General features: G+C 33.1%; 4 protein-coding genes across 4 annotated transcripts; 3 read left to right on the top strand and 1 right to left on the bottom strand.

Moving 5' to 3' along the window:
* The first annotated feature begins 78 nt into the window (after positions 1–78).
* On the top strand, positions 79–3783 carry LOC119833562 (transmembrane protein 134). Its single transcript, XM_038357627.1, has 2 exons — positions 79–507; positions 1620–3783. Exons 1-2 carry the CDS (start codon positions 353–355, stop codon positions 1957–1959), a joined length of 495 nt encoding a protein of 164 aa, XP_038213555.1. The 5' UTR covers positions 79–352; the 3' UTR covers positions 1960–3783.
* Positions 3784–3821: 38 nt separating this feature from the next.
* LOC119833553 (translation machinery-associated protein 16 homolog) lies at positions 3822–4612 on the bottom strand. The gene has a single exon (XM_038357615.1). The coding sequence runs from the start codon at positions 4533–4535 to the stop codon at positions 4005–4007; it is 531 nt and encodes a 176-aa protein (XP_038213543.1). The 5' UTR covers positions 4536–4612; the 3' UTR covers positions 3822–4004.
* Positions 4613–4923: 311 nt separating this feature from the next.
* On the top strand, positions 4924–8706 carry LOC119833482 (RNA polymerase II-associated protein 1). Its single transcript, XM_038357506.1, has one exon. The coding sequence runs from the start codon at positions 5048–5050 to the stop codon at positions 8675–8677; it is 3630 nt and encodes a 1209-aa protein (XP_038213434.1). The 5' UTR covers positions 4924–5047; the 3' UTR covers positions 8678–8706.
* Positions 8707–9552: 846 nt separating this feature from the next.
* LOC119833503 (cell division control protein 45 homolog) lies at positions 9553–16519 on the top strand. Its single transcript, XM_038357528.1, has 10 exons — positions 9553–9714; positions 9788–10078; positions 10158–10238; positions 10846–10980; positions 12098–12265; positions 12939–13096; positions 13398–13599; positions 14349–14543; positions 15274–15443; positions 15774–16519. Exons 1-10 carry the CDS (start codon positions 9664–9666, stop codon positions 15913–15915), a joined length of 1593 nt encoding a protein of 530 aa, XP_038213456.1. The 5' UTR covers positions 9553–9663; the 3' UTR covers positions 15916–16519.
* Positions 16520–16563: the final 44 nt, after the last annotated feature.

Raw genomic sequence — 16563 nt, 5'->3', positions numbered from 1 at the left:
TATCCCATGTGCTTTTGACATATGTCATGGTTTAAAAAGCAGCTCGAGATAATCGTATAATAAATATATCCATAACAAGTGAAATTTAACAATAATTCTGATGAAATCTTTTTCAACTTGAATGTGTAAAAATATTATTTGTTTTCATACCTTATGTGCATATAGAATTTGAACGAGTAGAAGTAATTTCTATACGTCTATTGGAATGTGCATCGATATTAATCATTAATCAATATGGCGCATGTTGATATGACAATCTGACAGCTGTGTTTTCGTTTTGTCTGAAGCGAAACGTAACGCAAAATTGTATGATGTTTATTTTACATCTCCAATAAATTAGAAATAAGCAAATATGACGAGACCATTCGGTAACAGTGAAAAACGATTTTCAATCGACGACGCGTTTGAAGAAGAGACTGATGAGGCCATTAAAGTATACGGTTCGACGGTTGATAGATCTCCTATACACAACAAATTTAAGAATGGAGGTGATTCAGGCTTATCCAGGTAACGTTTGTCCGTTTTTCACACATCATTAAAGCAGTTTTAATACATAAAAGACGATATTCATATGCGTTTTTCATTTTGAATCTTTGTGATCATGACCTTTTGTGAGTCATTTTCTTTAGTGGGGCAAAGGCGTATGAACTAGAATACATTAGCCGTTATTCGCGTTCCGTTTAACTAATTTACTTGTCAATATTGCTCTAATTACGTTCAGGATTTGCTAATGACTCTGAGGTTGTAAACCTATAACTGTACAATTTACAGGACAATAATTACATGGTATCTTATCAGTGAATGTAAATAAACATTAACCTTGAAATCCAAAAATCTTAATTGATATTGCAACACCTTTAAAAATAATATAAGCTAATTTTATTGTAGTTGTTATATTTCATTGTATTATCTGAGACAAGTTAAACATTAAAAAAAAAGTATTACAAAATCTATAGTTTTATATAGTATTGTTACTGCTTCCCTTATAACATTCAATAAAAATGTATGGCTCTGAATAATAAACATGGTGCTATATATGGAATGCATGATTGAGCTTGTTTAAAATATGCAACTGAATCATACATGGTATGCTTACATCATTTTGCAATTTAGTCTGTTGAAAATTACTTATCAAAGTAAAGATATAAAGCTAATATTGATTTAGAGAGCATAAAATGATTATCACTGTCAACACTACAATAGTTTAAAAAATGTTTTCACATGAAAATGGTCACATTGTTAATTTCTATGTGTAGTGAAGGAGTATTTTACGGGTTTTAATTTTAACTTTACATTTGGAAAATGATAAATCAAAATGTGCAAGATTTGAATAGTTTTGTAAGTCATTTAAGGTAAACATGTATGTTTTCAAAGAAAAGCATTTATTGGCAATAGTTTAATAAAAGTTACCTATAGAAACACAAAGTTATTATAATAAGGCAATAAAAACATAAAAATAATATCAATATAGATTTTTTTTGTTAATTAAATTATTAGCATAATATTGTACCTGATCATTATAAATATAATGCTTTTAGATATATTTACATAATAAATGAACAATTTGCATACATAATGTATGTAACATATATCAAATTACTACATTTTGATTATTCCAGAACATACAAATGTGCTGACGACACCACATCCCGTGACTCAGACTCACTCATACATGAATATGTGGAAGCTTCTCAGTCCGTCTACTGCTGGAACCACCCTAAAGTCAGAGAAAACTGGAAAACAGTGTTTGCAGCTGTCATACTCCTTGTAGTGGGAGTAGGCCTTCTCGGCATGGGTGCATTTGCTGTAGCCGAACCCGAAAATGGTCTCCAAGGTGCTGTATTTTTTGTAGCTGGAATGATTTGTTTCGTACCTGGTGCGTATCATGTTGTCTACATCTGGCTAGCTGCCCGAGGACAAAGAGGCTACGATTTCTACCACTTACCATTATTTACTTGAATCAAATTTTATGGGGATGTAAAATCAAAAATTTGTAATGAAAGGAATGACTGATGTATGTGATTTGCTCTCTACTATTTGCCTATAGAATGACTAGCATGTTTCTTATAATGGAATATACAGGTTTTCTATTGCGATAAAATGCAAAAAAAAAGAATTATGATGTATATTGCATTTATCAAACATGGACATGATAAATTGAAAAAAACATCTATATTTGTGTAAAAAATGAATATTTTTACATTTTACACTTACTAAAAGTGCCTAGTTAGTGTTATAATTTATTGTAAATAGCTGTACTGCTTTTCATCTAAATGTGTTGTGATTTTTTGTACCCTTTCTTTCATATTATTATAAGTGACATCTCAAAAATATTGCAATTGCATTAATGTAGTCCTAAATTAATTGATCTCTAATATTTAACACATTGTCCATATTGTAATGTGATTTGATGGCCAAGTATGAATCTCAGACCATCAGCAACTTGTATTCAGAAATTAAAATGCGATTTGAAATAAAACTGCATAAAATGCACTACTGATAAGAAAGTGTGATTTTTTTAATGCTTTTTTCATTTATCTATTATGTATGCTGATATATCAATTTGGCCATATCCTTTATCATTTGTGTATTTAATAATATTTAATTCAAACTCGAAAGTTTTATTTATAAAAAATTGCTTTGCCCCTATATGATACGCTAGTCGTAATGTTGTGTTGCTTAATTTATTTGAATGTTTCTAAAAAATTATGATAATGAATATAAAATACGCAAAAATCTTATATTTTTAACAAGTACATAGTTTGCGTGGAAAATTTTGATTATATAAGAAATTTATAAATACATTTAAACAATATACCTAACTTTATTGACGTCAGCATTGTATATAAAGAAGCCTTAGAGTAGCTAATATTATTAGAAGCAGTCCATACTCTAATTACATTATTTTATACATAATAGCAAATAAAATTTTGCTTCTATGTACAGAATTATGTTTAATGAATGGATTTGAAAATGGTTTGTTGAATCTTTAAAATAAATATTTTGAGATTTATCTTGACAAGCCAAACAAATACCTTTGTTGAGAAGTTGTATCATAATAATTGGCAATTGTCTATCTGTGTGACAGTGATTCAATGTAATGAATAGCGGCAATAATAATAATTTAACTAATTAATAGCTGTGTTGATAATATTGCATGATTATTATGGTATTTAACAGTAAAATTAAATGAATAATGTTTTCATTACCTATATATTTTGAAGAATTTCTTTAATTAAAATGTATGTAGGTAGTTTAAGACCTTTGTTGTGTAGCTTTATGATTTTTTCTAAATATTATTGAATTATCTGAAGTGAGAGATTGTGTTGACTACATGGCAGATATTTTTTGTACAATTTCCAAAATTAATTCTACCTATTTTGATTTGATACTTGACCTTGGAAGATACTTATGTGAAGTGATATACAAATTCTTAACTTACTCTTGTAATCTTGATCAAATTTAAATGGCATTTTTTTTTTATAAAACTAGAAAATTTTATAAAACTTGTGACCTTATGTCATAGGTCTTCGTGATTTCAAAGAATTTTCATAATTATTATGAAAAATTACATTATAAGCAATAAAAATGATATCAATGTATGTATTATCCCAGTTACCTGTGTGAAGAATTTGTGATAATGACTGATGAAATTCTTATTTGTAACATATCCTAATTGGGCATAAACCTCAATATTTTCACCTGTATAGTTGATTTTATGCTCGGTTTTTTCATGTAATTCCTTATATTGAATTAGGTTAAATTGTAAATATATATAAATATGTTCAAATTAATTGTGTTTCATTAATAAATGACTCTTAATTTATTTATCTGTATTTCAAAATTGCGTATGAATGCAAATACAAATCTTTAGCTCATCATACAAGTACAATAAATTTTGTCTTAGTCAAAGATATATGAATACATTTTTTCTTCAGCGTCCAACAACAGGAGAATAAAAAAATTTAAAACATATACAATAATTTATGTTACACTTATAAAATCTACTGTAAGTGTTTTTTTGCTATTCTTTTTAACTTAAAATGCTGCAAAAACCTCAGCTCTCCATTCCAGTTTCGCAAAACTTCCATCTGATGAACATCCATTAAATCTGGCATTTCCAGGCCACAGGTTTCGAATTCATCTCTTTCCCGCTTTTTCGTTATATTAATAACGTCTTCTCTACTCGCGTGTTGCCGATTTTTTCGTTGACCAACCGAATTTTTCAAAGCTATTTGTTCTAATTCTTCGTCGAACCGCGCTAAATAAGTTTCAATTAGCTCAAGCGTTTCCCCTTTACTTAATATCACGCAACCTTCTGGAATCCTCTCTTTAAACCAAAGAATCTTTTCGCCAATCAAGTTCTGCTTTATATGAGTTCCAAGTTTGTTGTTGTTTTTCTTCTCTTCTTTGTTCATTTTCTTTGCTAAGGACATCATTTTTCTACTGTTAGGATGCTTGAGCTTCTCCAAATTTTTTACTTTAGGCATTTTAGCGTATGTTTTCTTTTGATTAGGTATTAAAGATTTTTCCATAAAGTAAAGTAAATATAGTACTAAAATTACGCACGTGTTATTGACGTTAGCAAATGTCAACTGGCTGTCTACTAGCACAGAATAATAAGTACAACTTTACAAGGTCTGAGTGAGTTAGACTTTTGGTAGGCACCTACCTAGAACCTAGTATATTTTTAAGGACTTTTCAGACCAAATTATCCTATGAAGTATGAACCGTATTGGACAAACCTACATAATTAATAATAGTGATGTAAATTAAGACACACAGTTCTAATTTTTCGGTACATAATCGTAATATTTTATATTTTTTCTTTTTTTTTCGATCCTCTCCCACGACCAGCGGAATATGAACGAATCTTAGGTTAGCGAATATGTTATCAATTCAACTGACAATTGGTCTGTCAAAGACGCATTGTCATATGTCAAACTAAAACCTCAAAAACCAAAACATTGTGTAATGTGTACGTTCATATTCAATTCCATTAAGCTTACTGTCCTAAACGTTTTATAAAAATAAAAGGTCTATTAAGATGATAAGGCGACCCAAACCTGGCGACGACGAAGAAGATATCCTCCGAATGCAGGAGGAATTTCTTAAAGAAAAAAGTAAGAATCAAAGCTTACAACCTTCAGCACAAGTAGTTAATTTGCGTCGTACCGAACATCAGACCACAAAACGGAGTAAAGAAACTCCATCTGGGCTTAGGAAGCCGTCGAAATATGCACAATCCAAAGGCCTTACTAATCATTCAGAAAAACGTCCACGCGTCGAAGATACAGGTGCAAGTGTGCTTGGTGATATTCTAGAAAAGAATGTATCTGATTCAACACCACATAAAGCCTCCGAATATGATGATGACAAAGTATACTATCCGAAACCAATACCTTCTGTGTTAGGTGATATTCAAGAAAAGAATATTGATGTTCCTGTTGATTTAAATTTCAAGCCTATGCCATCGCAAGGCTTTCCCATTGTCACTAAACGGGATCCTACTATTAAACCTAGCAAAAAGAGCATACACACACAGTGCATCCAAAAAGAAAAACAAAATAACATTGAACAAATGGAAACAGATTTGAGTTCTTCTTCAAGTACATTTATAAATCAAGGCTTAAATCTTCCAAATCATAGCTACATAATAACCAACCAAGATGCAGACAGTATTCATAGCGAGAATGTTAATATTTTAAACAAAATGTCAGAAAAGGAAATTTTAGAAGAGAAAGAGAAAATAATGGCTAGTCTAGATCCACAAATCATTGAATTTATAAGAAAAAAACGAAATAAAGAACCTATAAATGATAATAAAATGTCTGACAAACCAAGATTAGAAGTAAAAGAAGAGACAATGGAATGCATAGAAACAACAGAATCCAGAGTTGATAATGATAGTTTGTGGGAAAATGATGTACTTTCCCACCCACATGTAGATAGATGGTTACACTTTGAAAGCTTGGAAAAAGATAAGTTAGAATGGATTAAAGGTATGGAAGAAAACAAGTTAAAAACAGATGAACCATATGAAGCAAGGTTTGATTTCAAGGGGTATTTATTGCCCTACACAATTGAATATACTGAGAAAACAAAAACATTATTTCATCATGGTGAAGAGCCACATAGACCAGGGTATTCTCTGACTGAATTACTTGAACTGTCACGGTCTACTATAACACAGCAAAGAGTAGTGTCCCTCAATACTCTTGCTGGTATTCTGCAGTATTATAATGCTGGAATCTATAAAAATATCATTGAGTTACCTCTAAGTAAACTGTTCTTTGTTATAAGAATAGCTATGGATGAAAACAAAGTTATTATCTTGGAGCCAGCTTTAAAAGCAATGAGAAATTTACTTTTCAATAGAATAGATGAAGCATCTTTAGATGCTTTAATAGGTTTCAGAGAAGGTACCTACCAACCCTGTTTAGAACATGATCGGTCAGAAATAGAAGAAATTGAGTCAAAAGAATCAGAGTTAAAGGATTTTCATTTGGCTGAGATAGATATCATTGCTGCTGTGTTAAGAACAGAAATCTTGCAGAGGGTATACTACATATTGAAGCATATTAAACCATCATTTAATTGTGTACAATATTCCTTGCAAATTTTAACAAGATTAGCTAGAGATTCTGTGGATACAGCAAGAAAAATTGTGAACATGGATCATTTGATGGATGCAATATTTAAATATTTTGTACCAAGAACAAGTATAAACTTTATGTTTGATCCATCAATTGTTTATAATGGAAAACCTATACTTGCTGCACTGAAATTGTTAAGGGTTATTTCTTTAACTTCAAGAGATGTTGGAGAGAGACTTCTGTCAAAGTATGATGTATTTTCAATAATGTCTGAATATGTGAGTTCTGGAGTAGATGGGACTTATGGACTTAAAGTTCAAATAGAGGCTTATTGCATATTGTCTAACTTGCTTCAATTTAAGCTAGGCTTAGAAAATGCTGTATCTTTATGTCCAATAATAATCACAACATTGTACAAACATGTTCAAGGTACAAGTATCTATATGAATTCTTCAATTTTATCAGCTTCCCATGCTGCTGTAGTTTTACAATTTATTGATGGTTTAATAAGATGTGGTGTAAATTTAGAATATAAGGCACAAATATATCCCTTACTGAAAGAAGGAATGCAGAAATGGCTCTCCCAAATGTCTCATTTTGATAATTATACTTGTGGCCATTTGAGATTAGTATGCTCCATCTTGAACTGCTTTGAGACTGTAATCATTAATGAAAATATCTCCATCCAAATACTAAATGAGACACTTTTAAAATTAAGTAAATCTCAAGGATTTAATATGATAATGAACAATTTGATAACAAGTTCTAATCTATTATCTGGGATTGATGATAAAGATTTACATTTGACTAAAAATTTAACATCATTGGGTTCATCCGTGATTGATTCACAACAAAAAGTGCTTCCTATATTGTATGTGGCATCTCCAATACCATGTTTATCATCATTGTTCAAATTATTAGTTGTATTAAATGACAAACAAATATCATTATCATTTTTAGAGCAAACCCTTCCATATTTGAGAAAACTAGCTGAAAAAGCACCAACTTTAATAAACAATTGGTTCACCAGGATGGAAAGCGATTTTGTATTTAGTTTGGTTAATCTTGCAATTCAGTCGGACATTCCTGAATCTCTTAAGGACTTGGTCTATGCCGTAGCTAGCAAATTGTGTTATATACTAAGAACAGATAAGAGATTTGAATTAGAATTTCTGTTTAATAATATCATTTTCAATGATAAATGGTTTACCGCTGAACGCTTGTTTAATCTTGTATCGTTGTCTGAAGCAGATGGATTTTCAAAAGCATTGACAAATATACAAGATATAAAGTTGTGTTATAGTAAAGTGTGCAATATAAACTATGTTGACGCTGGTCCATTTGTTGCTTTTAAAAAGTGGCAAGAACCCATACTCCCACGTGATTGGATATACCTACCCATACTTTCTCTGTATAGTAAGAGTCAAGAGAAACCTGACCCTAGTGTGGTTGGTGAACACGCGAAGAAGGTTGCACAAAAAATAGCCACAGAAAAGGAGACCATCATTAGAAGCAGTCTAGAATGGATAGTTTTCAATGAATTATGTTTCCCAGATTTACTCAATGACATAGGTCTGACCGATAGATTCTGTCGACTAATGTGTGTATTTTTATGTGATAATTCATTATTTTTAGATGCAAAAATCAAAATATTGCTGACAAAATGTACACAGATACTATTCAAAAATGGCACAAAGTTTGATTTTGATAAAGAACTGATGGGATTAAATAATTTTCAAGATTTTTATACGCAACTCTTGGAACAGTTTCAGTCTGTGAGTTACGGTGACCATACATTTGCTGCTTGTGTTTTAGTGCCACTAGCACAGCGGCATAATGTGAAATGGAGAAAACTTTTATGGTCAGAGTATGCTGGATGTTTAAGGGCACTTGACTGCCCTGATGATATGCTCTGCTATGTCCTAGATGCCTATATATACCCTGAAGAATCCGATGAATCAGTGGTTAAATCATACTTCAGAGCCCTATCGAGCAGCTTGTTGCGTCCAGGTACCATCGCGTATAAAATTGCACATCATCATGTAGAATGTTATAAAAAAAGAAAAGTGGATGATAAATAAATGATTTTACATACCTGTTTGTTTTATTATCCAATTGATTTAGTAGCATTTGAAATCAAAGCACATCATTTTTATCACGAGCAAACCACTTTGCGTTGCCAATAAGTATCTTTGAACGTTACCATTAGTACTTTACTACCCTTTAGCACGCTACTATGTAAAACAAATACGCTTTCCGCTTTTGACGCTCGAATACCTATGAAGTTAAATACTGCTCCATAAGGCGCCTATCAACTGCATTTTTCACCAACGAAATCGATGAAAAGTTATTTCTTTATAGAAACACTTCACATGCTTTCCATGTTCAAATTTACCGCTTAAACTCTGTAGTGGTGAAATGTGCAACTACCCGCCGAAGTTGTCGGAGAATAAGATATGGTACTTACATCATTTATACCTAAATATGTAAAATTTTATAAGAAATATTTTAAAATAAAACGTCGTGACTATCCACTACCTTTAACTTGATAGTATGTCATAAATGTTAAAATTAAAATTTTATTATTATAATTTTTTAAATTAATGGGAAAAACACTTTCTTTCAAACTCTAAGTTTGTTTATTCATTATCTCATAATTGTTTGTGATATTTCATATTAACATACTGGTGAGGTACTACGATGAATTTAGCTATACATGATTATTGATTACTTAATTTGTGTCTTCTTTTCTAATATTTTCTTAAAAATGTACTTAGTTTATACTAACTGTTATCAAAACAGTGCTATGTTTCTTATGTTCGATTTTATTTTAATTTAATCATATCTTAAATCCATTGTTCCGTTAAACGCTGAATCCGTATGTAACGTAAGTATTATATTCATTTTGGCGCGAAAACTTTCATTCGTTGTCATTGTCTGTTTGTCAGTTGCATTTGTCAATTGTTCACTGAAATCAGCAGGTGTTTCGAAGTTTTTATAAGTGCACGTTAGAATGAAAAATGATTTCTTGATATTTCGCAGCTTCCACATTTGAGGAAGATAGAAAATGTTCGTGGAAGACATTAAAAATGATTTCTACAACGTTCTTCTAGGCAATGTTAGTATAGTAATAAATTGTTTACATTCTACTAACGATCATGTGTTTAGTAAATGCTTTGAATTCATTACAGCGGGTCCTCTTAATCGTTCATTATGATGTGGATGCAGTGTGTGCGTGTAAAATACTTCAGGATTTGTTTAAATGCGACAATATATCTTACACCTTGGTGCCAGTGGGGGGCATATCGGAGTTGAAAACGGCCTACGAAGAGAACAATGAAGAAATAAAATACGTTGTGCTTGTGAACTGTGGCGGGACCATAGATCTAGTCGATATATTGCAACCCGAAGAGGATGTAGTCTTCTTTGTTTTAGACTCTCACAAGCCCACAGACATTTGTAATGTGTACAGTGATGGTCAGGTTGGTTGGTTGGTCCCTAAAAGCATCAAATTGAAATTATATCTAAAAGGAATTGAATTATTTTCTTTCGTAATTTCAGGTGCGATTAGTTTATAAGGATGATGAGGAAAACATTCCAAATTTTGATGATATATTTAGAGATGATGATGAAGAAGAAGAGGTGAGCTATTTCATAGCTTTGTAAATGGTCTTCAGATTTTTCTCTCCTGTAGTGTTAACATTAAAATATAATATATTAGTCTGTGGTAAGGATTTGAATTCATTTTATGAGGCAAACCATTTAGAAATTATATCAAATATCTAATAGCTATAAGGATATTGAGTTGTGAATAAATTAAAGTCTAACTCCATACAACCCACTAATACATAACATCCACAAAGCATTAGATTTAATCTGAATTAAGAAAAGGTAGACATGTGATAAGGAATATCAAAGAAATAGTTGCTCATTTAATGTTTAAAAAGGAGCATCATATCATATGTGAATGGCTGAACCGATTTCACATATTCTTTTTCTGATGTGTTTGGTATTATCAGGAGGACACTCACATTAATGAAAAATATAAAAAAGCACAATAAATAATAAGAAAACCATTTAAACTTGACATACTTCACCATTTCTTTGAAGACAAGACGGGTCAAGTAGTGATAAATATGACTTAAATGATTTTATCATTTTACTGGTTTTCTAGCTTTTTATATAATTAGGAACTTATTGTATTAATTTTCCAGCTCAATTACTCTATTCTCTATCGATAATATTTCAGGAGAATGATGATGAATTACAAGGAGCAGATAGACTTGAGGCTGTGGTTGAACGTCGTAGAGCTCGGAAAGCATGGGAGGAACGACGGCATACACTCATGTTCAATTATACACAGTTTTCATATTATGGAAAGCCAGTGAGTAGCATTTTTCTATGTATAGTAGCACTTGCTGCCCTGCAGTTTCAATTGGAGACAAAACTATTGAACTTTCATACCAAATTTTAACCCTCAAGTAGGGGGAGCTTAAAAAATTTAGACAAATAGCACTAGGTAACAATTTATTTTTTTAGTATAATCATAACTTATGATATGATTTTTTCATGAAGTAGACAGACAACAGACAGTGACAGACATGCATTTTACAATATTTGTATGTATAAAAATATTTTAACATTGTATTAAACATTGTTGTTTTAACAAATATTATAGAAGCAAAAAAGCAAACAAAAAACTAGGACAGTCTTTGGATATGTAGACATCAAACAATTCTTTTAATTCTCTAGTCTATTTATATGTGATTCTACACACACAAAAATTACAGCAGACATTTTACTATTAGTGTGCTATGCTATGGTGAAGCTTATACATAAATTCTACTCAAAATATAAGTTCTACCATCAGTCCTCTATTCATACATATATTAAGAATAATAATCCAAACCTGAAAAGTTTGTTTGCCTGTTTGAACACACTAATCTCAGGAACAACTACCATTACAAAGTTCTTTCACGGTTTGATATGTATGTGATAATAGTAATACATATTTATTTATTTTTACTATTCAGTTTCCTTTTAACTTCTCTGTGGAAACTGCTTTCCAAAGCAATGGTATATATCTATACGAAAATTCGAAAGCTGAAGAGTTTGTTTGTTAGGTTGGTTGAACGCATTAATCTCAGAAAGTACTGGTCTGATTTGAAAAAATGTTTTTATGTTAGATAGACCATTTATTGAAGTTTAGAGATTTAATTTAAAATATTTGTTTGTTCCCTTGGAACTTGCGATTCGCTGAACTGATGCTTCTTAATTTTTTCTATGTAACAATTTTCTCTGCATATACATATGTAGGGAAGAATTTGGTTTAATGTACTTTTCCGTTATTACTAAACTTTTTTCTTACGGCATCATTTAATTTTTAGTTTTATAGCAATTTCTTCAAATGACGCGGCTTCGAATCCAATCTCATGAGACTTTTTTCTATTTTTTAAACATTTCTTAGTTACAGCATCTTTATTTTGTTCGTGCAATTCCAGAGTGCATGTGTAGCGCTGGAGCTAGCAGTGCGGGTGTCCCGCTGCAGCGCTGCAGTGCTGTGGTGTGGTGCTGTTGGATGCACTGCACACGCAGCGCTGTACTTGCGACCGCCTGCGAGGTGCTTGCTGGATGCTGAACCGCTGCAGCGCTGTCTTGCCCATAGTACTGTGAGTATATTTACTGCTAGATGCGTGCCCCGCTCCACTCTTGTAGATATATTGTTTTAATTTTAAATGTTAATATTCCAATTCAAGTGGTGAAACCAACAAAATAAAATTCATTAAAATCAGTTCAGCCTTTCTTGCGTTGTTTGTGGTGTAGCTAACACAACTATCCTTTTCAACTGACGTCAGATAGGAAAGTTTTTTGTGTTTGTTATCTCAGAAGTTTTGACTGGGTTTACCGGTATTTTTTTTATTTGAGAGATGGTGCCTTCCATTTAGTCCCATTTAATATTTGGTCTAGTATTGACAATCAGAATCGGTTATTATATATATTGTATATTGTCCAATATTCATTGAAACTTATCAAATATATAAAAGTCAGCTATCCCTACCAGGCATTAATGCAAATATATACAACGGTCTCTGAAGAAGTTTGCTTCAATAATTATATTTTATTCTTAAATGCTTTAACACTGCTTTTCTATGCTTATGTTATAAATAGGAAAGTTTAGAATTTTTGAAACGCTTGCACGAAAATACCACTAGACCGAAAAAATCTTTCACCATTAGACTGCTGCAACATCACTGAATGACAAAGGCGTACCACGGGCGTAACCAGAGCGAACAGCTAGTTAATAAATAAAAAATAACATAATTTTACATTAAACTTTTCCAGTCGGCGCACGTGGTGGTAGCGAAGGACGCATGGCTGCCGCTCTACCGCTGGTGGTCAGTGGAAGGTGCGTTACGTCACGCGGCTGGCTTGGCCCCGCGGCTTCGCTTGCATAACAGCTCCGGGGCCACTAGGTTGAGACAGCTGCTTGCTGATATGGGGTGAGTTATTGAAACATACCGTTGGATTTATCGATAAATATCTGATTGTTACATAGCTGTAAAATAGCTTTTTGTGTGTCATTTTTTATTTTCAACCGAATTGAAAAAGATAAGTTATCAGTACATACCTTTATTTATGCATTTATCACCCAGGTTGATTTATAATAATACTAGGGATGTAGACGTGTATCTATTAGATACTATCTAATATCTATACATATATAAGCAGGTTCCGCCTATCTACTATCAATGCATATATACACAGTTTCCCCCTATCTAATATGTGTGCATGTACACGCAGGTTCCCCCTCCAGCAGGCGCGTCAGTCCTACCGCTCGATGGACGTGGAGCTGCGGCGCGGGCTGCTCGGCGCGCTGGAGGCGGCGGCGCCCAAGCACAAGCTGAGCGCGCCGACCCGCCCCGCCTTCCTCCTGCAGCGCCCGCACGCGCACCCGCTGGCCGCGCTGGATACGGTGTACGCGTGCATGGCGCTCATTGAACACGTGAGTTGGTTGGATATGTGGGAGGAGCACGCACCTCGCACCGGGGGAGCACCACACTTCCACAGAAAACCGGTGAATTAGTGGTGTGGGTGTCGAGCACGCTTCGGCACGAATTGGGCCAGCTTGCACCGTGAAAGTACCATACCATCACAGAAGACCGGCGTGAAAGAGCATTCTGGTGTGTTTCGTTCGGTGAGTGGGGGAGCCGGAGGCCCATATCCTTTTCCTAAACCTCCCTAGTCCATTCATTTATTCCTATCGACAATCCTTTCTTAATCCCTTTCCAAAAAGTCGGCAATCCATTTGTAGAGGCGTAAGGTCTGCAATGGACCTTGTGCCTCTCCAAATGTTCATGGGCGGTGGTAGCGCTTACCATCAAGCGTCCCACCAGCTCCATTGCCGACTGTAACATAAAAAAAAACATAAAAAAAAAAATACTTCGGCAATGGAAGTGGTCAGTCCCCTGTTAGCAAGTTCCACCACCGCCCATGACCATTTTTGAAGAGGCGTAAGGAAAAAAGACAATAATTTAATAGCACAGGATGCTTCTTTCTTTTTTCAAGCTGCTTAGCTTTATGGAGGAGCTGGGATGGTTCCAGCTTTGACTGGCTACCCCTTCCTTTTCTTTTCACGCAAAATAGGCGCTAGTCGTCGAGTTGCGGAAAATGTGCCCGTTTATTATTATTATTAGCACAGGGTGGCCTATCACTATTCAACAATAGTCCCAAATAATTATAACAACATTCCAGGACACAATACCACGAGCAGAAGGGTTCCAAAGAGCTCTTGCAGCCCTTGAAGTGTGCGGTGAGAACGAGGCCCTCAAACTTGGTGTAACATCAGCTCGCAGAAGTCTAGAAGCAGTGGCTCGATTAGCCCAGGGCGTCCTTTCGTCGAGAGGACTTCTGTTGGCTGGACCGTTTAATTACTTTATAGTGCAAGAGGTAATTAATGATTATTATGTAATCAATATTGTAGTTTTATTTTTTTATGCGATTTGCGGGCAACAGAGCTGGTGGTTCGCCTGATGGTAAGCGCTCACCACCGCCCATGAACATTCGCAAAGGTCTTGAATCGGTGATTTTGCTGCCCGCTGTAAAGGTGTAAGGGACAAGAAAAAAAATTTAATGAAAAGAAGGAATGGGTTGGGAAGGGAGAGAAAAAGGAAACAGACCTCCGGTTCCCCTAATGAATATAGTTTATTATTTTCTTCTTTATTATATTTAATTTATACCAAATGATAATTATGTGAGTTTCATACTTTTCCAAGCTTACTGGATGTTCAAAAATGAGGTACACCACTTTTTAGTATCTTGTTAGTGCATGCCTTTATTCATATATATATTTTATATTCATTATAACCATTTTAAATTGCAACTCTACCTACCTTTCCCAAAATTAAAAAAAAAAAGTGGTTCAAATATTTTTCATTATAAGAACTCCCAATGGTCAAAGTGGTAAATTTTTTCGAACTTCAAAACTCAAATAAGTATTTTTTTTTTATTCAATTAGACTTCATGAAGGACTTTTGAATCTACATAATATCGTTTTAACATTTATCAACAGTTTGAAAAGCTGTTTCTACAAAGAAGAGTCGCCAAGAAACTAGTTGCTCTTTCCAATTATGTCAAATTCATAGTATCTAGTTATCATATTATCTATAATAATTTCCAGGGAACCACAGAATCCACCTCCGTCCGTGGTCCCCTCTGGCTAGGGGAGGCAGCTCGCTGGGTGGCCTCCGCTACAGGTGGCTCTAGGCCATTGCTGGCCAGCTCGCCGCTAGCTAACGGCCAGTGTTTGTTACTCGGTGTACCGCCTAGATATGACCAAGAGCCGCGCAAGTATGACGGAATTTTGTATTTTATAGAACTCTTTTTGTATTTATTTATTTAATTTTCAGCAAATTTTTACAAAGGAAACTTAACAAATAACATGGTCTCTAAGAAAAAGAGTACAATTTGTTGGGCGGCTTTATTACTTAGATTTTATATTCAAAAAAATAAAAAAAATAATAATATTGTTTCTTGCAATTTTTTTGTAGAGTAGATGTAATTGAAATAGTATAATGAAAAAATCATTAACTGCTTTTATCTAACTTTTGTTCGTCAATAACTACTTAAACATAAAATTAGATACAAAATACCATAAAAATAAACAAATTATGTTTCCAGTTTATTTGGTGCAGCTTTCGAGCAAGCAGCACAAAAAAGTGGAGCGAGCGTGATACTAGATTATGTGGATACTTCAGTTATAGTGCTGCCTACTTCACAAAGAACGCAATTCCTAGATGCCCTGACAGCTCTACTGGCCTAAACCCACCATATAAGTAAAATAAGTAGGAATCAATATCAGTACATATCAAATAAAAAATAAATATTTTTCTGTTAGATTTTATGTATAATTCATTGCAGATGAGAACTGTGTCAAATAAATACACAGATTTTGCAAAAGAAATGATATTATATCAGTATTTTTGTATCGGTGAAAATCTATTAAATAGGGATAATACAGACAGACAGACAGACAGACAATTTTCGTAATTATAACAAACACTATTTGATTTGTACTATTTTTATTAGAAATTTTATGAAATAAGCTGTAACATCACACTTTTCTATATGGTAACATAATTCTCTATTTCATAACCAATGCATTTGTATACAATAACATTATGAAAGCTCAGCTATCGTAGAGATTTGTAAGATCTTTTGAATTTTATGTAATTGATTTATGATTTTAATCTTGAATATTATAATTATTTTAATTGTTAGAATTTAATGTAAATCCAGTGACTTGTAAATAAATGTGTGCGATCTTATAATGTCAGAATGATTGTTGATTAAATATAAGCAAGTACAATTAAATGTTATTTATTTTTAAATGATTATCGTGTAAGAGAAATAAAGGAATTTACTAATTTTGTGTTTTAAATTTTTTTGTAGGGTAGAAACTTAAATAGAT

The sequence above is a fragment of the Zerene cesonia genome, chromosome 2, assembly GCF_012273895.1.
Source record: "Zerene cesonia ecotype Mississippi chromosome 2, Zerene_cesonia_1.1, whole genome shotgun sequence".
NCBI lineage: Eukaryota > Metazoa > Arthropoda > Insecta > Lepidoptera > Pieridae > Zerene > Zerene cesonia.
The sequence above is the reverse complement of the archived record's forward strand: the minus strand, read 5'-3'. Positions and strand labels throughout refer to the sequence as shown.

Coding starts and splice junctions, on each gene's coding strand:
- LOC119833562 (XM_038357627.1), top strand. CDS start 353: ATGACGAGACCATTCGGTAACAGTGAAAAACGATTTTCAATCGACGAC. Junction 508..1,619: donor GGTGATTCAGGCTTATCCAG/GTAACGTTTGTC, acceptor TGATTATTCCAG/AACATACAAATGTGCTGACG.
- LOC119833553 (XM_038357615.1), bottom strand. CDS start 4,535: ATGGAAAAATCTTTAATACCTAATCAAAAGAAAACATACGCTAAAATG.
- LOC119833482 (XM_038357506.1), top strand. CDS start 5,048: ATGATAAGGCGACCCAAACCTGGCGACGACGAAGAAGATATCCTCCGA.
- LOC119833503 (XM_038357528.1), top strand. CDS start 9,664: ATGTTCGTGGAAGACATTAAAAATGATTTCTACAACGTTCTTCTAGGC. Junction 10,079..10,157: donor ATGTGTACAGTGATGGTCAG/GTTGGTTGGTTG, acceptor TCGTAATTTCAG/GTGCGATTAGTTTATAAGGA. Junction 13,600..14,348: donor GCATGGCGCTCATTGAACAC/GTGAGTTGGTTG, acceptor ACAACATTCCAG/GACACAATACCACGAGCAGA.